The 26,935-nt window shown below is 52.3% G+C and overlaps 10 protein-coding genes and 1 pseudogene across 11 annotated transcripts, besides 1 other annotated feature; 5 read left to right on the plus strand and 6 right to left on the minus strand.

Moving 5' to 3' along the window:
• Positions 1-26,935: part of a sequence feature (contig 1.172 1..523550(1)) that runs on past both edges of the window.
• On the minus strand, positions 459-2,094 carry ANIA_11818 (uncharacterized protein; the record flags this gene model as incomplete). The annotated part of the gene is made up of 4 exons (XM_677460.2): positions 459-619; positions 722-963; positions 1,114-1,603; positions 1,668-2,094. The coding sequence occupies 4 exons, from the start codon at positions 2,092-2,094 to the stop codon at positions 465-467; spliced, it is 1,314 nt and encodes a 437-aa protein (XP_682552.2). The 3' UTR covers positions 459-464.
• Positions 2,373-4,672, minus strand: ANIA_09283 (annotated as a pseudogene). Its single transcript has 3 exons — positions 4,596-4,672; positions 2,766-4,566; positions 2,373-2,675 (listed from the first exon to the last, which is right to left on the minus strand). Coding segments are annotated over exons 1-3 (2,181 nt in total).
• Positions 4,992-5,806, plus strand: ANIA_09284 (uncharacterized protein; the record flags this gene model as incomplete). Its single annotated transcript, XM_677461.1, has 2 exons — positions 4,992-5,201; positions 5,252-5,806. The coding sequence occupies 2 exons, from the start codon at positions 4,992-4,994 to the stop codon at positions 5,804-5,806; spliced, it is 765 nt and encodes a 254-aa protein (XP_682553.1).
• On the minus strand, positions 5,936-6,490 carry ANIA_09285 (protein ccgA). Its single transcript, XM_050613118.1, has 3 exons — positions 6,391-6,490; positions 6,147-6,330; positions 5,936-6,089 (listed from the first exon to the last, which is right to left on the minus strand). Exons 1-3 carry the CDS (start codon positions 6,403-6,405, stop codon positions 6,073-6,075), a joined length of 216 nt encoding a protein of 71 aa, XP_050468958.1. The 5' UTR covers positions 6,406-6,490; the 3' UTR covers positions 5,936-6,072.
• aguA (alpha-glucuronidase aguA) lies at positions 7,067-9,610 on the minus strand (the record flags this gene model as incomplete). Its single annotated transcript, XM_677463.1, has 1 exon — positions 7,067-9,610. The coding sequence occupies one exon, from the start codon at positions 9,608-9,610 to the stop codon at positions 7,067-7,069; it is 2,544 nt and encodes an 847-aa protein (XP_682555.1).
• ANIA_09287 (SGNH/GDSL hydrolase family protein) lies at positions 10,043-11,466 on the plus strand (the record flags this gene model as incomplete). The annotated part of the gene is made up of 3 exons (XM_677464.1): positions 10,043-10,225; positions 10,307-10,851; positions 10,917-11,466. 3 exons carry the CDS (start codon positions 10,043-10,045, stop codon positions 11,464-11,466), a joined length of 1,278 nt encoding a protein of 425 aa, XP_682556.1.
• Positions 12,415-13,682, plus strand: ANIA_09288 (2,3-butanediol dehydrogenase). The gene is made up of 2 exons (XM_677465.2): positions 12,415-12,507; positions 12,563-13,682. The coding sequence occupies exons 1-2, from the start codon at positions 12,437-12,439 to the stop codon at positions 13,638-13,640; spliced, it is 1,149 nt and encodes a 382-aa protein (XP_682557.1). The 5' UTR covers positions 12,415-12,436; the 3' UTR covers positions 13,641-13,682.
• Positions 13,819-15,666, minus strand: ANIA_09289 (MFS transporter; the record flags this gene model as incomplete). The annotated part of the gene is made up of 5 exons (XM_677466.2): positions 15,480-15,666; positions 14,968-15,397; positions 14,128-14,906; positions 13,983-14,081; positions 13,819-13,923 (listed from the first exon to the last, which is right to left on the minus strand). Exons 1-5 carry the CDS (start codon positions 15,639-15,641, stop codon positions 13,819-13,821), a joined length of 1,575 nt encoding a protein of 524 aa, XP_682558.1. The 5' UTR covers positions 15,642-15,666.
• Positions 17,355-17,921, minus strand: ANIA_09290 (Mpv17/PMP22 family protein; the record flags this gene model as incomplete). Its single annotated transcript, XM_677467.1, has 1 exon — positions 17,355-17,921. One exon carries the CDS (start codon positions 17,919-17,921, stop codon positions 17,355-17,357), a length of 567 nt encoding a protein of 188 aa, XP_682559.1.
• Positions 18,776-24,179, plus strand: ANIA_09291 (uncharacterized protein; the record flags this gene model as incomplete). Its single annotated transcript, XM_677468.1, has 7 exons — positions 18,776-18,784; positions 18,857-20,082; positions 20,175-20,604; positions 20,687-20,789; positions 21,038-21,351; positions 21,519-21,986; positions 22,440-24,179. 7 exons carry the CDS (start codon positions 18,776-18,778, stop codon positions 24,177-24,179), a joined length of 4,290 nt encoding a protein of 1,429 aa, XP_682560.1.
• On the plus strand, positions 25,347-26,580 carry ANIA_09292 (Zn(II)2Cys6 transcription factor domain-containing protein; the record flags this gene model as incomplete). Its single annotated transcript, XM_677469.1, has 2 exons — positions 25,347-25,841; positions 25,900-26,580. The coding sequence occupies 2 exons, from the start codon at positions 25,347-25,349 to the stop codon at positions 26,578-26,580; spliced, it is 1,176 nt and encodes a 391-aa protein (XP_682561.1).

Genomic DNA, 26,935 nt, shown 5'->3' on the forward strand with positions numbered 1-26,935 from the left:
CCGGGGACGCTCTGAGCTCCGCACAAAGTCTCCCTAATTCACTGAGTTCCATCTTCTGATCTGCAGCTATAAGGTTTCCTTTCTCTATGATATGATCAAGCATATCAAACATTCTCTCCGTAAGATAAGTCGGGTTATCTACCAAAGACGGGCAAACTACCTTCGCCATTATAATGACGAGGCAGGCAGATACCGTACTCTCAAGGTCGAATGGGAGGAACCACTCTGTGACAGCGTCAGCCTTTACTCGGACTTGAGTAACCTATCATACCTAGTAGCGTCTGCTGGTGTAGTGCACCCAGTATGAGCACCGTCTTCCTCGCAGACTCAAGGCATATTTGCAGGAGCAGCTGTATGGGAATTGGGACTGTTACGTTGGTATTCCCTAGAACAACGCACGTCTCGATAAGACCAAACAAAAACGGCCGAGTAGCAAGCATTATACACTATTTAGAGCGTTAGCTTTAGAATAAGGGCGGGTAGAGGCGAAAATCACCTGATGGTATAGCAGGTTCAAGTAGCCTGACACCCGTGATATGCCACTCAGCGACTCCTGATCGGGCACAGGAAAGTACTCTCGAAGCTCCGATGCCACATCTGCCAGTCTTTGAAGCACTTGCTGTGTGTTTTTCACAAGTGTAGAGTTGAGATCACTACTTTCTCTATAGAGTGCTACGTGAACTCAGGAGCTGCCCTTCCCTAGAAAGGGGCATAAACATACCGTTTACGACCTGGCTAAAGGCCCTTGACAGCTTAACATGTATTGCCATGTTCATGGTCCTGACTGTTGAGTCAGGATCTATGGGCAGAGAGGCAGTAATATCGCTGTCATTAATGGCAGAGGGAACCCCCATCAGGACCGCCATCTGACGTTCAAGAACGTAAACCGTCCATCTGACGTTCAAGAACGTAAACCGTCCACCAGACATTCTGGCATCGTCCGAGGTCTTTTTTGTCGGTGACCTGGGATACGTTGGTATGGTAGCCGTGTACCTGGAGAACGCGCAGTGCTTGTCCGATCTACTCCTGATACGTCAGTATGCACCATTATATTCCAGTGACAAGCCTACCAGATTATGTGCAGATGTTCTCCAGTCAATCGACTGTAGATACAGTGCCATTGAGCAAAGAACCTCGGCGGCCGCACAGGGATCCTTCCAGAGAAAACAATAGTCCGGCAGCATCATGAATGCCCGCGTAAAGTACTCTGCACCGGGTGGAGTCGTCCCGCAGCTCTTCTCTCCAATAAACGCCTTTCCCAGGGCCATGATGGCCAAAAAGTGTATAAACCATACGTTTTCCGTGTAGAGGTTACGATCAGGAGCCTCATAAAACTGGTGGAGTTGAGACATAAAGCGGTCCTCATCGAAGAGGTGAAACATCTGGCCTGTACGAAATTTGGTCGCATTGATCAAGAATAGAGCATGATCCAGTGACGGAAGGCCACGGATATTGGCTACGATCGCGCTCCGTAGACCATTCCATTGGAGACTGTAGGTCATTGTATCGACGTGGTGCGCAGCACTGGGAAACGGACATTTGTAGAGCGCCTGATGTGTCAGGTGCAAAAGTCGAATTGTAAGTGACCAGTTCGAGGTATGGCCTAAATAGTCTGTTGGACGGGCTTAGCTCGCGACTCTATAACTTCAGGAGGGTTCAAGCCTTACGCGGTCGTCCGGCCGAGTCGGTGATGTACTTTGGAGGTCCGCAGGAAAGGGGATTAACCATTGTGCTGCTATTGTCATCTTCAACATTGCCGTGACTCTCATTATTATAAGCAAGCCCAGCCCCGGACGAGGCTGCACTCGGTGTGCTCCGTTTGGCCACTGGGGTAGAAGTCGTGGTCAGGGCTGCCAGCTGCTGCTGGAGTGCACGGTTCTCCTCCTCCAGTTCTAATGTCCGTCGCTTCAGACTCGAAAAATGTTTTTTGGTAATGTGAACTTTGGTTTCCTCTCCCTCAAACTTGCATCTCACCTTGCGCTGTCTACAGTTGCTGCAGGGACAGTCGCCGGTGCACTTGATCTTATGCTGGCGACATCGCGAGCAGGCGTTGACCACCCTGCGCTTCTCGGGGTTTGTGGAGGCACTTCCCATGACAGATGTATGATGGCTTCTTTCTGTATGCCACTGCGGTGGTTTGTGTGAGCAGTTGATATTCTATTAGTGATCTCATGTATCTAGTATCTACAGTTCCACGTTATCTTCCCCGCATTTTGATGCGATAAGCTGATAACGATCCTATATTCTTATTGGCGGATTCGACCGAAGTCGGATCCCTATCCGATCAGCACTTTGGAGAGCGCAGGGCACGAGAGTACGAATAAGATGCTATTTTTCTTTGCTGCGTGGTGTTGCGAAGACCTACATCTCTGTTACTCTATCACCGTGGCCGCCTCCCAGAAAAGATCACCATCTAGCAAATTGGCCAGGCTTTGCGCATATATGCTGTCGTCAACTCCAGATGTATCAAGGTTGTTGCCATGCGTATCCAGTAGACAATCCTGGTCTCCAAGCCCATTCATGAGCACCTGCGCCTCTTGAAGCGTGGAGACGTCTAGACCCAATCCATCACTCTCAAGCTGAACCTGTAGTTCATTCAGGGGCGGTTGCGCCCCAAAGTCAGGCTGCGAAGTTGAAGGTTGTTGCGTGGAAGGGTCCAATAGCTCAACGAGAGACTGAAGATATGTAGCGTATAGAATTACAGTATCTTGAGGTGACTGCACACACTCTCCTACCCGGTGAGCTATGCTACGAATCAGACAGACCGCGGTGTGTTGGAAGGCTGGCCCGAGAATGCCGTTTTCGGGAAGGCACAGAAGAAGACATAGGAATAATGCCGCGCTGGGGGCTAGCAGTAGAATGGCATCAGGGGCTCGTCTAAGGTCATCGAGCGGAAAGTCGAGCAGATGGCGCAACGTACCGAATGCACCCTCAATACTACTGAGGAGCCCAGGTAGTTCTGGAGACAAGACGTTTTGGATCGTCCGAATGCCGAGCTGCAAGCACTGCGAAGCTACAGACGACAGCATAGCTTGGCGGAGTATACCAGAAGCGATGTTGAGTCGGACACTATGGTCCCATACTTGAAAAAGCGTATCCAAGTGATGTTGATCGGGATACAACAAAGGATCACGATTGCCTGTCTCCAAATGCTTCTTCCACTTCAACCTCCAGGCATTGATATCCGTCTCCATCAGGTCTACGAGGCAAGGCAGCATCTCCGCTGATGCCTTTTGTACTAGCGCGCGCAGTTTGCCCTGGACTCGACGCAGGTCGGCGCTAGAACAGGCCATTATATCCAATGGCATTGCGTATTGCATTCGCTGCCACGTATCTGGATTGCCGATCAAGAAGCTTTCCTCATCTGTTTGACACAGAGATGGTCGTCGCATGAAGAATAGACTTTGCTGCCGGTCCTGCCGGAATAACGCCAGCCATGTCCTTCTGCGGCGCGCTGCCTGCAAATCATCCCCGCTGTACTGCTCCGGCTCCATGTCGTGAAGGACGCGCAGGGCATAACCGGTGTGAAGGTAGGAGATGTCATCGTCGGCATCCTTCCAGCAAACCAGCAAGTACAACGCTTGCATGGTTTCGATAGTTCTATCGCCCTCCGCAAGTAACTTGACTACTAGGTTCCGAGCCAGGCTGCAGAGTCGGGTCTGGAGGAAAGGATCTGGCGCCGATACTAGACCGACATCAACAGCGTTGGTAAATTTGGAGGAGCAGAAGAGAATTGTTGCAAAGAGCAAGGGGCTCCGCTGTCGGACATTGTCGTGGGTGTCGACGCGGGAGTCAAGAATATATTCCCACTTGGCATTAAGCTGAAGCAGGAAGAAATCAAACAGTGCTCTCGAAGACTGCAGGGCGAGGATACCCCCTTCGATCGGGTCTTGGATGGTCTGCCCAATGGTCATCGATGACGAGTAGCTCGGCATTTTCACCGCGCCTCGTGAGGCCTCATTCTCACTGCTTTTTTGACCGGGGTCGAGCGTGAGAGGGCGTAAAAGAGAGGAAAGCATTAAGGAATTCCGCTCTTGCACCTGCCTTTGCCATTGCGATTGGGATTCATGTCTCTGGGTGTTGTTCAAGGCTGTAGGGGGGTCCGGGTTGCGTCGAGTGCCGAACAACCGACTATCCTGCGATGTGACAAAACTGTATGGTGAACCTCTCTTGCCTCTCAAAGAGGCCAGCGCGACGACAATCCTTGCACGAATCGCATTCGTAATTAGGGGTCGTTCTGGGGTTGGCGGCTGTTGTTCGCTGGTTTCAATCGGAGCTGCTCTCTGGTCGGTAGATGAAGGGGTTTGCGGCAAATCAATCCCTCCGTTGGTGATCGGAAAGCTGGTGGCCTGAGGACAAGCAAGTCCTTCTACCTGAGTACGGCTGTCATCGTGCAGAGGGCTATTCTCGCGTCTTGCCGGGTGGGCGTACGGATGGGATCTTACCCTCGCCCTCTTGGGCTGAGTGAAGACGCAGCCGGTATCGTGTGCTATACACCGGTTGCAACGGTCCAGGCGGTGCGAGACTAGGCAGCGAACCTTGGCTTGTCGGCATTGCAGACACGCACTGGATCAATCGACACGTCAGATACATACTTGGTGAGGGGGCAAAGCAAAGCAACGCGCACGGAGGCGCGGTGGAGGTCGGATGGGGTAGTCGTGGACGGCGCCATCTTGACTTGTTATTTCTCGACGGGCCGAGACGAAGACTGGAGAGAAGAGGAGCATGCAGCAGAAGACCCGGAATAGAAGGCGAGGATGGGAGATTTCCTACGCGCAGCTCGGATGGCCATCCGATCATGCATTTTTCGGGCCGAGACAAGACGTGGAGTAGAGTAGCTATATTCGGTCCAACTGCTATACGATACAAGACTATGGAGATAAGCCCAGAGAATCATATATACCCTTGCAAGCAACTGTCGCCATCGACATAATCACAATATCCCTGACAAAGCATCTCAATCATCTCAGTCGGATTATCTCATTACAGAAATGCCCGGCCGCCTCGAAGGACATATCGCGCTCATCTCCGGGTCAAGCCAAGGGTTCGGACGGGGTATCTTCGAGACATTCCTTCGCGAGGGAGCCCTGGTGCTAGGCCTGGACCTGCAAGCCATCGACGGTCAAGTAGAGGGCTTTCCTGAGAACCGCGCCTACCAGATCACAGCCAATGTCGCCGAGGAGGAGACTTGGAAGAGAGCGGTAACTGGCCTTGACCCGTGTGGTTGTGCAGCTCTAACTATGTATACCAGCTGGAAACCAGTATCGCAAGATTCGGGAAAGCGCCGTCGATCGTCGTCCACAATGCTGGCTGGTCGTACCCGAACAAATCTGGTCTAGATGTGACAGTTGAAGAATTTGACCGTCTGTTTAATGTCAACGTGCGCAGTATCTACCTGGCCTCGAAAGTCCTCGTGCCGGAAATGAAGAAGAATGGTCCCGGGTCGACGATTGTAATCTCGAGCGAGAACGCCATCCGGCCAGGAGCCACGCAGACCTGGTACAACGCAACTAAGGCCGGTGTCTCGTCAGCCACCAAGTCGATGGCCTTGGAGTTCGCCCGAGACCAGCTGCGCTTCAACACCATCTGCCCTACGTCCGGGAACACGCCGCTGTTGAACAAGTTTGCCGGTATTAGCGATGGGCCTGTACCACCGGAGATTATCAAGGCCAAGTGCGAGGCAATCCCTATAGGACGACTTGTTGAGCCGTCAGATGTCGCCAACGTGGCACTTTTCCTTGCGGAGCCCGCGAGCTCAATCATCAGCGGTGTTGAGATTCTGGTAGACGGTGCACGATGCGTGTAGATTGGTAATGCTAATATGCCATACTAATATGCCATTTTGAGCGGGAGATATGACATTATATTAGAATATTCTGCGGCCGAAAGGAAAGTATCCTACAATATTTCGCAATACTACGCAACTACCGAAAAGAAAAAAAAAGAAGAGTTTCTTATGATAATTCATTCCTTCATAGGGTATAAAGTACATGAGCAGTCGCGAAACGAATTCATGAACCTCCATGAATCATAGTGAGAAATCCCGTTCCCACATAACGTGTTATTATATGCTTAGTTCTTAGCGGCCTCTGTGATATTGTCAGTAATCAACCATCTATCTTTGGAGGCAAAGTGGAATGACCCACCCTTGTGGACATCGGCCTTAGCATCATGGGACTTCTCGTCCTTCTTGTCAACGACGGCGTCCTTGGCGGCAGTGGCACGAGAAGTGAGGGAAGCGTCGGAGTCCTTAGCGACGTTCTTGTTGGTCTCCTTGGAGGCAGTGGCACCGGCGCCCTGGACGGACTCGGAAACGTAGTTGACGGCGTTCTAGGCAGTGTTAAGATGATGTCTTTAAAAGGCCCAAACGAAAACAGCGGGAATGCTCACCTTAACAGTCTCCATTGCGATTGTTTATATGAGATTTGATATGGTTATTGAGAAGTGTTTGTGAGAACTTGGGGTTGTAGTGAATAGAATTATATTGTGTTTTGCTGTGTTGAAAAAAATGTCTGGGTGGGAATGCGGCTGCTACTTATGCTGAACAGAATCGATGGACTCGTCATTGCAGCGTCATTGTGATATCTCTCTGGTCTGCTGCCACAAGCCTTCAGGACCGGTTCCAGGGTCTGGCCTTTAGCCAGCAATAGGGTCCAGGCCGGCCAGGTCCAGGTCCAGTCTACCGAGGCAGTCGAGTTCGTCATAAGCATGGGCGCCTACGTCATGGCTTATCGGGCCGGTTTATCCACTTCTGCAAGGCCTTTCCTGTCATTACCACTTGATTAAGAGCTGCGGCTGATACAGATCAGCGCTGCTTCCAGGCTCCTGACAAGGTACGGAGACCAGTAGAGTACATACAACGGCATGTGGGAACAGGGGAAATTACGTCATTCAAGACAATATAGTGGTGACATCATCATGACAGGCAAGGCCATGGACAGATATCGATTAAGCCTGTTTGGGCTTAGCTGGCAGCCGCCCGCCCGCATCACATGACTCTACGCTCTTCTGGAAATTCGTCACATGACCTTCACCATTTCAATGCACGATCCCTCCCCAAATCTCCTTAGTCAATAACACCCTCTGGCAGAATCGAGACGTAGTCAATTGGCGCAGGCTCCATTCCATCCGGGATGCCTACAATGCTCAGTGTGGAGCGCGACTTAATATGGACGTGCTTGAACGTAATCCGCGCGGCCGTCTGCCCATCAATGTAAGGAGACGGTGCGCGCCCTAAAATATATTCCAAGTCGCCCTTCCACTCCCCAACAAGATCGTCATCAAGGAACAGCCTCCAGGTTGAGTTACCAATTGCCTGGTCAAAATAGTTGACCGCGATGTCGTACTTGCCATTTTTGACCTTCAGCGGCGTCGAGGCCCGGCCTTCCGTCGAATTGTTTGAGGTGACGATGCAGTGGGAGCCGCTTGCTGCCTCAAACGGGCTGACCAGGTACGGCTCGTACCCGTCCAGCTCCATGTCTTCAGCCTCGATGCGATAGGGATGGTTGCCGACCCGGCCGGCTTCATCGGGAATCCCAGACTTGTTGTAGTAGAAGTTCGTGATGGAATCGCGCCAAACCAGCGCGTGGCCTGCTTGATAAACTAGCCGGAAGAGCACATGCTCATAGCGCTCCTTGTCGATCTTGCCCTTAATAGTCTTCCACAGCGAGACAAATGTCTGGGCAGTCGCGCTGCCGCGGTAGTGCGCGTCGTAGAAGTGCTGGATCACCGTCTTGCCGCTCTTGAGGCGCTGGGTGTATGGCACGTGGTGGAACCACAGCAGCAGGTTGTCGGGGGTGGTGTCGATATTTTCGTACATCTGATATACCTCCTCCGGGTACTGACCCGCATTGCCGGTGCCGTTCCAGACGGTGCGGTCCATCCCGATGCTGTCGGCGTCCGCGCGGGTCCACTGGCCCCAGGGGTTGCCGTCCTGAGATGCTGGGTTGGGGCCGTAATGGCCAAGCAGAATGTCAGTCAGCGTCTGGATCCCGAGGTTTCCAGAGTAGTTCTCGTACGCGGGCCAAGACTCCATCGACATCTTCGTGATCACGTCGACGACCTCTTGATCGTGACTGAATGTCATCTTGATCCACTCCTGTAACAGCTCCACCGAGTCGGCCGACGGGTCCCAGGCGAGCCGGCCGTAAGCGTAGAGGTTTGACATGGCCAAGTGACTTCCTAGCCAAGTCGTGTTGAGGCCAACATTAACCACTCCCGCGTAGCCACCGAGAGTATTGTTGAACCGCCTGCCGCTGACGATATCACTGACAACCGAGTCTTTGCCGTCAACGCGGAGGTCAAAATCGAGAACTTCTTTCCACATAGGTGCAAGATAGACCAGATGGCATTGCTGTCCGAGATACTCTTGGGTGACCTGTAGCTCTACTGCACTGGCCGTCTGCGATAGATGGGCGAATAGGGGCGAGACAGGTTCGCGGACCTGAAAATCGATCGGCCCATTCTTGATCTGAATCACGACGTTGTCCTCGAATTGGGGATCCAACCCGTCAAAGAACTCCACTGCCGCGTTTGCGCGGTCAGCCTTCCAGTCGAGCGTCTCGTTGAGATTCTCGTGGTCGTAGACAAACGCGCGGAACAGCACGATCCCACCGTGAGGCTGCAATGCCCGCGCAAAGAGGTTGGCTCCATCGGCCAGCGTTCGGTTGTAGGTAAAGGGGCCCGGCTGGCCTTCGGAGTTGGCCTTAACCAGATAGCCTGCCATGTCGGGGATCCTCTCGTACAGCTCATCGGTGATTTCCCCCCACCAGCTGATGACTCTCTCGTCAAATGGATCAAATGTATCCAGGCCGCCTAGTGACTGGGGGGACGCAAAGTTCAAAGATAGACCGAGCTGGATGCCGTACGGACGGAAAGCATCCGCTATCCTGGCTACGCCATCCATGTTCTCCTGCGTCAGGATCGTCTCATTCGCATTGACATTATTGACGATGACAGCATTGAGACCGATCGAAGCCAGCAGACGAGCATACTGGCTCGCGCGCGTGAGATCGTCGCGGACCCTGCCATCCCAGAAGAAGATGGAGTCTCCTCCGTATCCCCTCTCCACGCTCCCGTGGGTGCCGCCGTCCTGTAGATTGTCCCATTGATTTACCCATCGTATCGGCGCGCTCGGGTTGGATGCGAACGAGGTATCCGAGACCTTCCCCTGCGCCAGTCGCTCGAGATACTGGAAGGTTCCGTACAGGGCTCCGCGCTCATTCTGGCCGAGGATTAAGACGCTGGGCCCCGCGACGCTGAGATAGTACCCGTCGTCGATGAGTTCCGGAACACTGGACACATCGCCGCCAGCTTCAGCGTATGCTTCGACAGTGCCAACCGTCACGGCGGGAAGGTTTGGGTCGTCACGCGTCTCGTTCTTGAGGGTGACTCGCTTGCCAAATATCCCCTTAATGCCATCGACGAGCTCGTAAGCTGCAGTATCTATCGGTCGTCCAGCCGTTGCATTCAATGGCACAATTACTGACGGTAGATTTTTGTGGTACGATTTCGCATGAGGGATGGGCGCATACCGCAGCCAGGCTGCCAGCCCATCTTCAGCGACGGCGGCGACGCCCAGTAGCGCGGTCAGCAGCAGAAAGCTCCGCATCTTCTATGTTAAAGCTGCTACTTGAGCTGTAGGTGTCTGTCCTGATTTAGTTGCGTCCGCCGCTGGGCTTTTAAATCTATGCACAGACGCAGAGCCCTGCACTAGGTACGGGAAGCTCTTTTGCGGTCGCCGGAAAAGGTCCGATGCGTCGATGTTTTTCCACCCCTGATGTTCGGCCATGCATCATTTCAGGCTATATGCCGGGCAGACCTCGTTCTCGCATTTTGGCGGGGTCGTAGATCAAGCCAGATCCGGAATAAAGTGCTTGGAGATTGACCATTTAGCCTGAAATCCCCCACGCAACCCCCGCAAACCCCGGATTGGGAGCATACGAATGCTTCGCTAGCGGAGGATCCTCCGTGGTGGAGGGGCAGGTTATAAAGAGAATATCCGGTGGCCAGGGCGGCAATGTCAGCTCTTCTAGTGTTCCGCATGAGTTGCAACGGTGTCGGAATCATGAGATTCACCAAGTTGGTGGCGGCATGCGCCCTCTGGATCGCAACGGCTGCCGGAAAGCCCATTTACTGGCAGGATAGCTTCCACAGACACTGGCTGGCAACATGGACGGCAATGCCCCAGGAAGTTGAGAGCGCCAATCTCCCGTCGAGTCCTTTTGTGAGTGCTGACGGATCAGTTCTTAGCATGCCAGTCTAGAAGACTTCTGATCTCAAGCAAGCCGATGCTGACGGACGATAGGGTGGAGCAGACGCCGACTTTCAGTTCAGGAACGCGACTTTGCGGCAGACAGTCCGGGTCTCAGTCGGAGCTGAGCGTGTACGCTTCCAATTCTCAAATCGTTTCGGCTTGACCGAGTTGCCCATTACGGCAGCGTCCGTGGCCTTGCCAGAGGGGGGAAACGCAGGCGTAGGCGAGATCGACACGTCGACTATCCAGAGTCTCACCTTCAATGGGGATAAGTCAATCACCATTCCGCCCCAGGAGACTGTCTACTCCGATCCAATTGACTTTGATGTACCACCCTTGACGAACCTCGCAATCAGCATCTACAGCGCGGAGGGACAGGCAAAGGCCAACATTACTGGTCACCCGGGCAGTCGAACGACTTCGTGGATGGAGACGGGGGACAGGGTTGACGCCTCTTCTATTACAGAGGCCAGCCTGGTGCACTGGTACTTTATTAGTGCCGTCGAGGCGTGGACTCCCAGATATACATCTGGTCTCGTAATCCTCGGCGATAGCATTACAGACGGGCGAGGGAGCGACGACAACAAGAACAACCGGTAAGCATCGGTCATCAACCCCGTCGATGGTGGCATTCCCAGATGGCATTTCCAGCTGACATTAGGAGATGGCCCGACGCCCTCGCTGAACGACTACAACGGAGCAATTTGGGTCACATCGCTGTCAATAACGAAGCAGCCGGCGGCAATGCGATCCTCGCAGGAGGGCTCGGCCCGCCCCTTCTGGACCGGTACCACCGCGATGCCCTTGGACAAAAGGGGGTGAAGTACGTGATGATCTTCGAGGGCGTAAACGACATCGGCGTCTCGGATCCAGACACAGAAATGCAAAACCAACTGTTCAACAGCTTGGTTGACGCGTACTTACGCATCATCCGGGACTGCAAGAACGCCGGGCTGACTACCATTGGCGCAACCATCACGCCCTTTGGAGGAAGTCAGTATGCAGACCCTTCGCGCGAAAGAACAAGGCTCAGGATCAACGAGTGGATTCTGAAGCATAGCCCTTTCGACCACACGGTCGATTTCTCGTCGTTTATCGGGGATGGAGACCAGTTAAGGGCTGAATTTGATTCGGGGGATCACTTGCACCCCAATGTGGCTGCTTATAAAGAACTGGCGCGGCGATTGGACTTAAAGATCTTTTGGTATTAGGGAGATTCTGCCTTATATTGACGATCTCATAAATCAGTCCCTGATCATAAGCGCATCACAAATTTCAAAAGATTCAATTAGACTGCTTCCTTTGGAATACAAACCCTCGTTCAGATGAGTGTGTCGATCATTTCTCCCCACGCTCCAGAGGAAGAGCGAGCTAAACAGTCAAACTCAATCAAACGGCCTGGCCGAAGGCATCGGCAATTGAGAGTCCGCTTCTTATAAGCTGACACCCCATTCGTAGAACATACAGGACTCTCGATCTGGCTGAAGGCTCTACCCTGGGCAGGGGTTGAGTGCGGCACCAATACTATTTCGAAACCTGCCCCAACAGTTCCCCGCAGCAAGATCTGGAGTAGAAGACGCAGACAGAGACTAACGACGTGGCAATCTGGGTCTCGGTAGATGCTCTGCAGCTTCTGTGCAGCTGCTGACGTGTTGATAAGACTTACCAGGGCTCCCGGAGTTGTCGCCGGGTCGAGACTCCGGGAGGCATGGTAATCTTATATGGCCACATAATGACCAGTTTTTTATAAGGCTTATAGTCAAACATCTGTAAAAGACAAAAGAAATAATTGCGAATTTTCCATACTTCAAAACCGTCCGAGGAGGTCTGGATGTCATTGCACGGTTCTCATGGATGATTTCCCCACCGGCCCTCGATGCGAGGCTTGGAAGCGTTCAGTCTCCGAGAATGTTTAGAATGGGGCAATGCTGCATACCTCAGCCTAGACGCGTTTCGAGCGAGAATCAAAGGCTCGATGAGAAGACCCTATCACTCCACCCGCCTGGATCCAGGTCATTTGACCATCCCCCGCATCTGCAGCCAACCAGCACTTCTCGGAGTGCATCCGAGGGTCTAGACTCAGATCATCTATAAACAGGTATGGAAATACGTATCTAACCCTGAGTCACTCTATCACTATCCCTATATACCTAATTACTACTCATGAACATCTAGTTCATTATGGCTCCCACCATCACAGCTCTCCAATATTACGGAGCGAAAAACGTAAGACTGCAGCAGGTTCAGCCGCGGTACTCCTCCTTACTTTCCATTTCCCTATATCAGCTGTCTGACTACGATAATCAGACCTTGCCATGCAGATGAGGTCCGTATCCAGATTGCCTACTGCGGCATCTGCGGCTCTGACATCCACGAGTACCTTGGCGGCCCCGTCTTCTCGCCTCCCCCGGGCAAGAAGAACCCGTATACTGGCGCCGAACTCCCAGTGACGCTGGGCCACGAAATTAGTGGAACGATCGTCGAGCTCGGCTCGTCAGTGCCAGCGTCCGATCCAAATCTCAAGCTCGGCATGAGAGTAGCCGTAAACCCAGCCATGAATGATCGACACCATGGGGTAGAGAAATGCACCGCATGCCAACTGGGGTTGCCCAATATCTGCAAGCGGTATACATCGTACGGGTTCAGTGCCGCAGGGGGCGGGCTCGCGAGCGAAATCGTTGTCAAGCATTATGCCTGCATTCCGCTCCCTGATTCAATCTCGTTGAAGGTGGGCGCGCTCCTGGAGCCGCTCGCGGTGGCGTGGCACTGTATTCGGATTTCTGGGTTTCAAAGGGACCAGACGGTTCTCATACTCGGTGCCGGGCCTATCGGCCTAGCGATTCTGATGATTCTAAGGGTCTGGGGGGTCAAGACGGTCGTTATCAGTGAGGTGGCGGCGTCACGAAAGCGGATGGCGAGGGAGCTGGGCGCTGATCTGGTGCTCGACCCAACTGAGTTGGGGAGCTCTAAGGATGGACTGGATCCAGTGGTCGTGGCTACGCAAAAGGCCATGAAGGCAGACGGGGCCGACGTGACATTCGACTGTACGGGGCTGCAATCCACTCTGGACACGGCCATTGCTGCGACCAGACCAGGGGGCACTGTCTTCAACGTCGCCATCCATGAAAAGCCCCTGATGGTGAATCTCAACGAGCTGACTCTGGGCGAGAGGCGCCTGACTGGTGGAATCTGCTACACGGACGTTGATTTCCAGGAGCTCATTGCTGCTCTGGAAGCAGGGAAGATTCAGGCCGAGAGGCTGATTACATCGATCGTGGATTTAGACGACGTTATTGACAAGGCGCTGATGGAGTTGATCCATAACAAGGCTGCGCATGTCAAGATCTTGGTCAAGCCAAACCATGTGCGGTCAGTCCGTCTATAGCGTAAGTTTTTCTCTTAACTAAATATATATATTTGGAATTCTTATCTCATGCGCCCCGCACGGAGAGCGGCAGCGGGTTACTGCAGTTGGTGAAAGCGTAGTTTAACAGGTCCAGTTATTTCCAAATGTCTGTTGTACATGTATCTCAAGCGCGTCATCTCAAAAAGTACCTTGGGGACTAGCTGCTGCGTCGGCCCAGCGGCTCAAAGGGAAACAGGCCGGCGACAATCGCCATGACAATATACAGAGCCGCGCAGATATACAGCGGGACTGAGGTGCTCGTCTGCATGATGATTAGCAGTCAGCCACTTGGACCAAGAATTTATTTTCTACTCGACCTACATCCGCTTCTCGTCCAACGACAGCACTGACGATACCCATGATTCGATTGAGTCCAATCGCAATTCCATTTCCTGTTCCTCGGTGGGCGGAGGGTAGGACCTGGAACAGTCAGTCTACTACCGGAGAGTAGGGAAGTTAAGGCTACCTCTGGTGTATAGGCATACAGGGTGCCATAGTAGATATTGAGGCAGAAGTTGATAATACAGGTAAATGCCACGTTTTGGTCAGCTGTGCGCACGGCTGTATAAGAGAAGAAGAAGACCATGGTCACCAGAGCTCCGATAATCATGGTCCCTCGTCTGCCCCAGCACCACCGCAGGCGGCACATAAAACCAGCCAGAATAGGGCCGAAGATGCCGCACGCGTTGGTGATTGCATAGTTCCTCCAGGTAATGTACGGGCTATCCTCGCCAAACTGGGCCCCGCGCGATTCGAGATACTTGGGTAGAAAGACATTGAAGAGCGGGTAAGCGAGGCCGATCAGCAACCAGGAGAACCAGACCAGGGTGGTCGACAGTCCCATCTTGCGCGTGGCGTAGAGGCCTCGGAGGTGGTAGCCCAGCTCTGGCAGCGAGATTACCTGCAAGGAGCGACGAGTACCGGGCGAGGTCCGCGTCCGGGTCTCTCCAAGGCCCGTCAGCTGTTCGACGGTGAGGCCGCAGGGCCGCTGGTACTTGGCCGCTATCCTCTGCAGCACCGCAACCACCTTCTCGTCTTTGCCCTCTGCGACAAGAAACTTGGGCGTCTCCTCCAGTCGGACAACGGTAACGCGCAGAATGGAGAGGACAAAGACAAGTGCGCCAGAGGTGTACCAGACGTAGCGCCAGCCCTGGTTGTTATCGTAGGTGCAGGTGGCAGCATCGGCGCACGAGTAGTTGGGCATTAATGCCCATGCAAACAGACCCGCGATCAACTGACCGACGCCTACATGAGATCATCAGCATCGAACCGGAGGTAGGACAGAGATGGATGTTGTAAGTTTTACCCCACCACGCCGCCATCAGAGTGACGAGCCACGAATGTTGGCTTGGAAGGTATTCCAGGAAGACCGCCGTGTCCAGCACCAGATTTCCACCGGCGCCAAAGGCACTGAGGCATGTGAACAGCCCGAGCACGATCCAGTTCGGGGATGCGCCAGCGACGACCGTGAAGACAGCCGAGATAAACAGCGAGACGTTGAATGCGAACCGACGGCCGATCACATCAGCTGAGAATCCCCAGAACAAAGCGCCGACCAGCATTCCGACGTAGACAGCGATCGTCAAGCCGGTATCAAAGCTGGGCTGGAACTCGAGTGTCGCCTGTGTTGAGATAATTGACTGCAGAAGCAGAATGAGCGAATCGACCGCGTATCCGAAGCCGTTAAGGCAGAACAGCTTCCACTGGTGAGGCGTAAACCCGATCTCGTCAATCGCCTATGACCGTGAGAAAGAATTAGTATGCGACAGCGGACAATCGTCGACGCTCTCTCGTCGGGATATACCATTCAACACGCACGTCGTTAACCAGGGCCATCTTCGCGGTCAGCACCGCATCCAGCTTCTCGCCGCTCAAGAGGTCACTGTCCCCGAGATAAACAGATCGGTTCTCTGACGCAGATGACGCATTCTGGTTCTTGTCGGCTGTCTCGCAGGCATTGGCAGCGTGTTCGACGTCCATGGCTACAATGAGGTGCCGCTCGCAGTTTGGGGAGCAGGAAACGAGGAACAAAAAATAAAAAGAGGGGAAGAGGGGCTAGAGAATTAACAGCAGCCTGAGTAGGAGAGGGATCGAGTCGCATTAGTTGCCGTCTCTGCAATTGCACGCCATTTCCCACGGCACTGGGTGACACTATGGATCTCGCAGAATCCTGGGCGCGCTGCTCATCACTTGGTTCGCAACCAATGGCTGGGCCCCGTGGGACCGGCGTTTCTGAGAGCAGTCAGGACTGAACTGAGACCCCACTCGCAGTGTCACCTTGAAAGAGGTCCCATTGGCCCATCAAGGCAGTCAATGGTCGTCTCGTCGATTGATCGGCATGATTAGGTTGCTGGAGGGTTGTTTAGAGCCCTTGGCACGTGCTTTGGCCGTACTGTCGTTATCACCTTCTATATACTACAAGAGGGTTTATTGCATAATCTAAGAATTTATAAATAAAATAAAAGTAAAGTATTTAAGTTTAGGGTTAGAAACAAAATTTGAAAATAAAAGAAGTCTATCCCGAGCAAGAATACATGTATCCTCCATATTTTATGCATAGAACCCTGTTATCCAGACGCTGAAATCCACATTAACCGCGGAACGAGTATCGTCTCTTTGGATAATCCAGCAACGGGCCTATACATAATTCAGTGGACATTGTTCTGATAAAAATATATCCCTCGTGCTGTCGAGACTAAACCCTTTATTTAACGAGATGGGCCAGATATCATGCTTCGGGCGTTATTCCACAGGAAGAAAGAGTCAGACCTTGGGCCAATGGGTGCTGACGACGTGGCAGAGCTGTATCCGTTAGTTGATCTTAGGTCTACTCAGAGTAGATTTACTTTATGTGTGGACCAAGTTTATAATATATCCAAAATGTTCTTCGGCGAAAATCTAGACCTTAGCTAATCTTGCTATATGAACTAAAATTACATCTTTCAAAAGCATAGTAATACCCTAATATTATTGGTCTACAGTAAAAAGTCCAATAGATATAGTATAAGCTTAGTCTCGAAAAGATAGTATGAGGCTGCTCAAAATCCTGAAACTGCGCCCCATTAAAATTCCGTTACTGGTGCACGTTTGAGCACTCGGAAGGCTTATTCTAACCTCGCAAGCTCCGTACTGCTTTTCCTTTGCCGATTTCATTTCTGCCTTGTACAGAGGCCGCGGCAGTCAGTTTGTCCTCCGGCAGCGTAAGAATGCCTGATAAGTGATTCTCCGGCATTGGTAAGCAAGATATAGCAGTACAGCTTTCTACTCTCCCACAAGATGCGCTAAAAGGAAACAATGTTTATTTTCATGCTGTATACGTTGTTGTCGCAACTGGACGTAAGAGCAGGTCTCATGCGTGTCCAATCCGGGCTCATCCCGATTGTTGGAATGTTGGCGCCCCAGGACATGACCTACATATCAAATCTGTGCATGCCGTGCTTTCTATATGTGTAGCAATCGCAGAAGAGAGGAAAAGAGAAAATTGAGGTCCACGTATATTCCTACATCCTGCTCGAAGGTTGAGGTAGACAAGTGAAAAGAATAAAGATGACGGAATGATATTTGTACTCATGCTCTGGCCTACATAATAGCCAATTCTCCGGTTTCTAACTTTTAGTCTTACTGTTCAAAAGCCCAAGCTTTCTTTGCACATAAACCTCGAGAAGCGAGCCGTTTCCTGCTTACGATTGACTGTCAAGCTTCCTGTCTCGCCAGCGTCCATATGGACAGAAAAATATTCCAAGCGAATCCCACACAGGAAGAGACCAGAACCCGCCAGTCCACGGGAACCCAGAGAAAGTTAGCCAAAGAGGCCGCAGGCCAGATCTTCCACGCATCCAGAATTAACGGCCAAATCCTCCTGTCCAACTCGACCCCTAGCGTATTCAGACTCGACACCCGTGCGGCAGTGGTGCAGATTATGAAGACTGTATTCATCATGAATGAGCCGGCTGTTTGGTCCAGCATGAGTTTGATAAATATATGAAGCCAGAATTCCTTTCGCTCTCGGCGTATTTGCTTCTCGTAATCGTTTGCTGGTTCTGGCTGAGAGGTAGAGAAAGCATCATCCAGGAAGTTATGCCAGTGCCAGCCAATTTCTGCTTGAATAACTCCGCATACCGCAAACTCAGCCACGGACAACCAATCAATGCATTGGATCGCGGAGCCATTGTTTGTCCAGATCTTGGCCCCCTGGACCGTCAGGTTTGCGGCCGTTTTCAGGAGTGTAGACTGGAGGATCACACTTCCGTGGCTGGGCATGGTGAGTATGAGATCGCTGGCTTGCAGACGTTGGAGTTAAGTGAATCTAGCTCAATCACCGTCTGCACCAAACCCCGGCTCTTGGTGACTCTAACAGTTCTTTGAGTATAAGATGCCCAGAGGTGGCGAATCAACCGGGCAAAGATGGCGTTTCTTTGTGTCCACCTCCCAGTCTCACCTCACACCTCTCGACTGGAAGCACTTCGCCGTTACTCCTAGAGCAGAGCGGGTATCGCCAGACTCCAGCTTTCCTGTAACTCAAAACGGCGCAATGCTCACGGGTGGCATTTGAACTGACTGGGCCTGACTGTCACCCATCGTGCCTTCCGATTTGGACACCGCAGCGCCGGCCATATAACTAATGCCGCTTTACACGGTAACACTCATCTGGTTGTTCTCAGGATATAATCCCTGGCGGGCTACGTTGGCAGGCTATTCAGCAGTCATGTATTCGTGGTATTGTTGTCGGGTTGTGGCTTGTTACTAAACTGCGAGGCGCAAGTTTGATTGAAGTTATTTCATTGTATAATTTGCATCGCAATGAGCTTGATCTATTGCTTTTGAGTATTCCGTATTGTCGTTAATACGGATATATGGTATACAGTAGACGGACTGTTCGCATTTGATCTCAACCGCTCCAGTACACGTTTTATAACCAGAGTTATACTTCTAACCTACAAGAACAAAAGTCATATTATTAAATATAAGATATGCATTACTATCTCCTCATTTCATCCAGATGGGCTATCACATTTTGTAGCCCTTCTTTCCTAGAAGATTTAAAACGCACAGAGCATCTGTGTTCTGTTTTAGACGATTTGCGGCGGGCGTACCTCACGGGCCGTAGACCAGTAATGACTCCAGTATCGCTCCGCGCTTACTGCTCAAGGTTTGCACTTCTCATGCAAAAGTAGGGCCTAAGTTAACCTGTCTAGAAAACCGACGCCAAAGCTCTGCCAATTGTTAAAAACCAACTACGAGAGATCTGGGCCGAGGTCCTGCAGGACGGCCCAGAGAACTTCCTAGACGAGGACGTCTTCTTCGACGTGGGAGGGGACTCGGTTCGGAGTCAGAAACTCATCATTGCCGCTGAGAAACGGGGCATACGCCTCACCATGGAGCAGAACTTTTTGAACGCTTCGCTGGAGGAGATGGCCGGTGTGGCAAAGGTGGTACCGGTCAAACTGCAAAAACAGGATGCGGACGACGCTCCCAAAGCCTTTGCTCTATTACAGGATCTCGGTTATGGCACCCTGCAAGACATCCTGGACACGGTTTCTTCCCAATGTCGGCTATCAACTGACCAGATCGCGGACGTGTACTCCTGCAGCCCCATGCAAGAATCACTCGTCGCCCAACTCGATGGTGTCGCTAACCTATATGTCCGGCAATTGGTCTTTCGGTTTGCACAAAGCACCCCACTGGATGTATTCAAGCAGGCATGGGAGCGAACAGTACAAGCCAATCCTGTTCTCCGAACGCGGATTTGCGTTGCTCCCGGTGAGCGGGGATATCTGCAGGCGGTAGTGGAAGAAGCCCCTTCCTGGTCCGCTTCTGAGATAAGTCTTTCCAGGTTTCTCGAGAAGGATGCGGTCGACGCGATGAACCCCGGCGTCCCGTTCTTTCGATATGCCCTTGTGGCTGATGAAAGCCATCAGTACTTTGTCTGGACGGCGCACCATGCCCTATGCGACGGTGCCTCCATTCCTGAGATCCTGGCTGAAGTAGCGATGCGATGCCAAGGTCAATGCGACGCCATTTTACCGCGAGATCCGTTTAGAGGTTTTATTGAGTCAATGTTTATGCCGGATCCTGAACGGCAACAACAGCAAAGGCTCTTCTGGCGGCATTCATTGGAAGACCTCAACCTGACTCCCTTTCCACCTCCACCACGTTCGAATACACTGGTCAATCCAGCCGCAACTGTCGAACGTTTGCTACATTTTGGACAGCAACAGATGCCGCTTGGGCTGACCAGGGCGCTCCTCCTACGCGCAGCCTGGGCCATCCTCCTCTCACACTATACCGGCACACAGGATATCATTTTCGGTGCTATCAACAGTGGCCGAACGACGGATGTGCCTGGGGCAAGTCGGATGACTGGCCCTACTATCAACTTAGTCCCCATCGTCCTCCGCGTGGAAGCACAGCAGCCCGTCGGGTCTTTCTCACTCACGTCCGGGCGCAATCTGCTGGGATGATCCCGTTTGAGCAAACAGGGCTTTCAAATATACGACGGATATTGGCGAACAGAGGTTCAAGTCTTACTGACTTCGAGTCGCTGTTGGTTGTTCAGTCTATGGAGTTTGCGGATGCAATCGGTCCGGCCACACAATATCTGGGCCTGGAGTATGTGGACGCCCTGGGCAAGAAGGAGCATCACCCATATCCTCTGATCGCAACGTGCACCATCTTGACTGACTCAACAGTCAGGCTTACCCTTCAGTACGATGAACAGTTGTTATCAGCTCGCCAGGCAGGGAATCTAAGTCATCAGTTTGAGGCAGTCGTCAAACAGCTGACAGATGCCGCAAGCCAGGCCTTGCTTGACTCCATCTCCCCGTTGAGTGAACACGATCTTGCGCAAATACACGAGTGGAACAAGTTAACTCCAAGTCCAGAAGAGACTTGTCTTCATCATCTTTTCGCCTGGCAGGTCTCCGTACAGCCCAATGCCCCCGCCGTGTGTTCGAGTGAGCGATCTCTTACCTAAAGCCAGAGTAGTCGCAAAAGATCACCCTGGCAATATCTGGGACATTGTTTAGGGCTGCCTAGTACGAGGCGACATTCCGATCTGCTTTGGCAACCTTCTCGTTCTTCCACTCTTCCGGACCCTGGGTGCTAGGGGCGACTTTCACTGGCATTTCAGTAAGTTCGCTTGCAGTTTGATTCTATGCTCGTGTCGAATGTAGTCGGTGATCTGATATTGCCCCGTCACAAACTGCTTTTTATGCCACCTGTCAAGGGTATTCCGTTGTCACAGTCCAGCTCGGAATAGCTCTTACTCAAATAGACCCCGATATACCGCACTCTCGGTCAGAATATCAAGTATATCTTTTGAGCCCGAATAGTGTTCCTTCGACTCCGATTAGGCAATAATATGCCGAATACATAAGCCCAAAGCCCCGTGAATGGAGGGCGAAAAGAGCAAACCCTGAACGAGCCTCACATCGTCGAAAGTAACTTCCTGCAGAGGAAGATGTCGTCTCTCCTTGCAACGACCACACCAGCCAAAGAAGTGGGCTTCTCTTTCAAGCAAGGTGTCAACTGGTCCGACTACCTGGACTACCGCCCGGTCTATCCACCACCCTTCTTCGAACTCATCTATTCCTACCGTGCCGGAGAACTCGGGTCTTCATGGTCTGAGGCCCATGACATTGGTGCCGGGTGCAGTTCCGTTTCTGCGGGTCTCGCTGCAAAGTTCCCCAGCGTGATCGTGTCGGATCCCAATGATGGCTACGGCACCCTCGCCCGAAGCCTCCTGGAAAAGGACCCGGCATCATCAGAAGCATCGTTCAGATTCCCCAGGAAGGCGCTGAAGAGAGCTCTGTGCAGACTGGCACTATCGACGTCGCCATTGCCGCCGAATGTATCCAGTGGAACCACACTGCGGTGGCGATCCGCGAGATCGGACGAGAGCTCAAAGTCGGCGGAACACTCGCCGTCACTCACTACACCGTGCCTCGTATCGTGGGCAACCGAAAGGCCCAGAATGTATGGAAGGCAATATGGGAGGAGTACTCGAAGCGCGCAACAGGCCCGTTGCTGGACCACGCAGTCTCAATCGTAAATACGGCGCTGGACTGTCTCGAATCCCCTCAGCATGAGTGGGGGCGGGTAAATGCGCAGGGCAGCATCGAGAGTTATCAGCTTGATTCTCGCGGCAAAGAAAGTCGGGTTAAGAAATCGGAGGAGGTCGTATGGGTGGAAGGCGACGACGATTGGGCTGACGAGCAGGATGTGACGTGGTTCAAGGGATACCTCGCAACATGGGTGCCGGTAGTCCCCGGGAATGAGATCCAGCATCTCTGGAATGATCCGGAGATGGCACTCGGGGGTGGAAAGGTGCGAATTGAGGCTCCTTTGACCATAGTATTTGCCACGAAGAAGGCATAGATATAATGGTAACTGATTGATTAGGCAGAATTCAGCATCCTTGCTCTTAGTACAGACCTTTATTGCATTTTACAGTAGTTTGGGATACGCTAGGGTGTTTACATAGAACGATTTCCTTAGCGTAATGCTATGGGCTCGTGGGTTTAGGCACTCCCTAAGGCTGACCCGAAAGGGAAATGAATATTCCGCACGCTAATCCTGAAGGGGTAATGAAGATACCGAAAGCTGTCCGAATCGGGCAACGCCGACGATCATCTCTATCTAGGTAGGGCTTCGATGATTTTCTGTCTCCCCAGAGAATGCGAACGAAGCCTCATTAAAAATCAGTTGTTTTGCTTTATGGAATCAATTATTAATCCTGACAAATGCTGAAGAGACACCAGATGTCGCTGTTTGTATAAGACCAGAGCCTTGCGGTCCTATAATTCGAACTACACAATTGGCGCCATTGACCGTCCTGTATACTACGCCATGTCCGACTACACTGAAGACAGGGCGCCCAACAAGGCTGTCGAGAGCAGCGACTCTTTGACCAACTACAATCCCATTCCTGAAAACGAGAAGCAGGGCACTGTCCCCGAACCTGAGGCTCCTCCGCGCGACATCGACGGATGGAAATGGTGGCTCTCGGTCTTCTGCATCTGGTCCTCGATTTTCTTCTACGCCCTCGATAACACCGTCGTCGCTGACATTCAGCCCGTCATTATCGAATCCCTCGGAGAGCTCGAAAAATTGACCTGGCTCAGCGTTGCCTTCCTACTCGGGGCTACCGCTACAAACCTGATCTGGGGAAAGATCTACGGCCATTTCAATGTAAAATGGACATACCTCTTCAACGTCGCAGTCTTTGAAATTGGATCCGCCATTTGCGGAGCAGCGCCGAGCATGAATGTAATGATCGTGGGCCGTGCCTTGTGTGGAGTGGCTGGTGCCGGCCTCTATGTTGGAGTCATGACCTTGCTTGCCATGACGACGACCCTGTCGGAGCGGCCGCTATATGTCGGCGGAACTGGCCTAACCTGGGGAATTGGTATTGTCCTGGGTCCCGTTGTCGGAGGCGGATTCAGCCAGTCATCAGTCGGCTGGCGCTGGGCCTTCTACATCAACTTGCTAATTGGGGCTGTCTGCGCCCCGGTCTACCTGTTCCTGCTCCCGACTAAGGATCCTCGGCCGGGCGTTTCACTTAAAGAGCGCTCTCGGGAACTGGATTATGTTGGGGCTATCTTGCAGATGGGAGCCTTGACTACCTTTGTCCTCGCCATCTCGTGGGGCGGAGTCACCTACCCATGGAACTCGGGGCAAGTCATTGGCTGCTTTGTGGCATCTGGTGTCCTGTTCATCATCCTCGGCCTGCAGCAGGTCTTTCTTGTCCTCACCTCCATTGATCGTCGCATTATTCCTGTCGAATTCTTTGGCTCACGCACGGTCCTCATCCTCTTTTCCTCCACAGCCGCCGCCGGTGCCGCTGCGTTTGTTCCTATCTACATGCTTCCTCTGTTCTTCCAGTTCACCCGCGGCGACGGACCCCTTGATGCCGGTGTTCGCCTACTCCCCTTTATCATCCTCATGGTCGTCACAATTCTCACTAATGGAGCCCTTCTCTCGAAACTTGGCTACTACATGCCTTGGTACCTGATGGGCGGTCTTCTGGTTGTGGCCGGCGGCGCGCTGATGTACACCGTCGATCTAGCCACCTCCACCAGTCGAATCTACGGGTACACTGTTCTGATGGGCGTCGGCGTGGGTGCCTTTATCCAGGCATCCTTTGCCGTAGCACAGGCCGTCGTCGAGCCAGAAGGCGTCCCGGCAGCCGTAGGATTCATTACACTAGCGCAGTTCGCCGGTATCACCATCGTCATGGCCATTGCGAACGCGATATTCTTGAACGAGTGTTTGTCTGAAATCCCCAAGATCCTCCCGAATGTCTCCCGCTCGGACATTGAGGCGGCAATTCAAGGGACCAGTGATCTGCTGGACACGCTGAGCAGCGAGACCCACACCCAAGTACTCAACGCAATCGTATCTGGTATCAGCAAAGCATATGCACTGGAAATTGCTGCCGGCGCTCTTGTTGCGGTGCTGAGCTTGCTCATGAAGCGAGAGCGGTTGTTTGGGGTTTCTGCTGCAGTTGCTGCAGCTTAAGGTAGTTCCATGCTAATGGCTGCAATAGCCAGGTTTTTTTACCACAAGGATTCTTTGTGGTGAAGGAAGTTTTCAATGTTGCTGCAAGTGCAGCGTCCAAATATAGCTGTCTAGTTTAGTGCACATTTATTTTGTAATAAACTGGCTCAACAGATTTCAGACAATACTTGGTGCTGGCAGTCTCCCTTGAAGACAGCGTTTGTCAATGTCAACCTCGGCCTTACCATACTCTCTGTTTTTGCTGCCCGTGAGATTTCTAGTCTATCCTCTATCCTGAAGAACTTCCTGCATTGGTTCGTTGCGGATGCAATAGACGAACACAATGACGTGCTTTCCCACCATCTGATCTGATAATACTTAGCACTCAGAGTCATGTAATATCTCCGAATCCTAGAGCCTACCATGCAGTTTACCCACAATACTTCGTTTACTTGTTTCCTTGATTGGTATGGCTACCCCACTCCAAAATAAGCGAATGCCACCTGGCCAGGTGTGAAAGACACCTGCATGACTCCGTTTTCTCACCCCATCTATAGTGCCCCCTTCACAGTGGGCGGACTCGCGAGCGCGCTAGTAACACTGCAGAATCTGAAGAATTTTAAATCATCTGGGGTTGCGCAACGGCCCGTATGGTCAGCGTGAGTCGAAGGCGGAGTCTAGCGGCAATGGCGTGGGAATGATGCATCTTGACCTCCGTCTAGAACAAACCTGGACCTAGGCTTGGGCTTTGGTGTCGTACTGTGCGGGCAGTCTACATATAGTAGCGATCTTACGGGGCCTTTTCCAAACGGCGATGGGCAAAATGACTGCTAGATTACCAGTCAGCCCCTGCAGTAAGGCTGTTCGAGGTTTTCAGTCTGAACAGGGCAATTATTCCACGGCGCTGGTGTAGTGACCTGTCCAGATAGACCTACCCAGTGCAACGTGGACTATGTGATCACATCATCCACTAAGGCGATCCTAGTTCATTTAGCCTTGCTTTAGCCTACAACGGCTGCCAAGTGCGACTCGACTCTCAGCTTCCTTGTACACTAAATCCTAATTCTCAAAGCATCCAGGCTCACTACTCTACAAAACTACTATATCAGAAGATTCCTTCGTACCGCATCCCTCGCAGGATCGAAAATTCTACCAACTGTTATCAGTCTGCTGTTGATGCCGCCCAAGATGCCACTAACGCCCCAGCAGCGTCGCAAGTCGCGCAACAAGGAGATCCCCCTCAACTTGATTCAGACCTGGCAGTGCCCTGGCAGCGAAGGGCCAAGGCCTGTCATTCGTCGTCCAATCACGGCGTGTGATGCATGCCGGGCTGCAAAGGTCAAGTGCACCGGGCTTCAGAATGCCTGCGACAGGTGCACCGGTCGGGGCCTCCCCTGCAAATACACCACCCCATCCACTAGTTCGTGCTCGACGGCTTCATCTGCGAGTCCTCCTAATACCTCGTCATCGACGTCATCCAATCACCGGTCTCCTGCGACGGCGGCGACCTCGATCTCGGGATCCAATCCATCCGACAATATGTCGATGGAATGGGCGCTTGACACCGCTAACCCGCGGACCCTTGATGAGCCACCCAGGCATGAGTTCAGTGCGACGGTCGACTGGTCAAAGGAGATGTCTGATCAGCTTGTCGACTGGTCGACGCTAGATTTTAGTCAAAACGTACACCCCACCCCTCCCTTTGAGCCTCATTGCTTATAGTCAGGCTAATGATCAACAGACTATCGACCTGAATAGCCTCGGTACGGGGGGCATGGATGTGTTTACGCCGACGGCACAGCCAACTCTGCTCACAGGACAGAATAGCACGTCTACCGTCAACCCGGCGTACATGTCCGTCCCCGGCGCATCACGCTCCAGTCCACCGCTCCAAGGAACCTGCCAATGCCGTGCAAACCTCATGGCTCAAGTTCCCGAAGTCAAAGATGCGATGCAACGGAAACCCCATCCGGAACTTGACCGGATCTTCAAGGTGACCGGCAATGTGCTCTACGCGTGCCGCGATCTGGTCGGATGTCCTACATGCCAGATCAACTACGCCGACCTCGTCTGCGTCATGGCCGTGCTTCAGCAAACCGAGGCTTGCTTTGAGCACATAGCTAAAGAGGGACTGTCGACAAGCGCCATCCGTGTAAGCGTTGGCGATTACGAGGTCCCGATCGGCAACGAAAGCAAGCTGGGCCATATCCTCGTGATGGATCTAGTGGCCCAAGCGAACTGTCTACTGAAGCTACTGCGCAAACGTAGTCTGACCCTGGTGCAAACCCAGCCAGCCGCTCATAGTCGGCTTGCACAGCTGAATATGGAGTATCTGCAGGAAGTAGTCAAGACTTTTGGGCAGACATTGCACACGATCGCAGACTCTTTTGATCAGGCGGGGGATGTCAACTCAGATGATTGAAACGATAAAGAAAGAAAATATTTGTATGAAGTATGGGATAGGGATAGGCATGGCGTCTTGGGCGAGATATTATACGGTTTATGTTTGCAGTGCAAACATTTTATGGCTTGGGGATGGAGGTACCGAAGTTACTTGATTATTCTATGCTGCTTTCAAATAACGCAAGGTATATAACAGTTTTGAAACTGGTAGGCAATTGCATATGTCTGAAATCTTGCAGTCTGACCTTCGGGCGCATAGGGGTATAGGGACATGGGTATTGGCAATGGGAAGAGCGGAGATAAGATTAACCCCGCGTACTGACCTAACCTAATAAGGAAGACCTATCAGCGCTTATGTCAGCGCTCCGGTAGCT

The sequence above is a fragment of the Aspergillus nidulans genome, chromosome VIII, assembly GCF_000011425.1.
Source record: "Aspergillus nidulans FGSC A4 chromosome VIII".
Lineage (NCBI taxonomy): Eukaryota > Fungi > Ascomycota > Eurotiomycetes > Eurotiales > Aspergillaceae > Aspergillus > Aspergillus nidulans.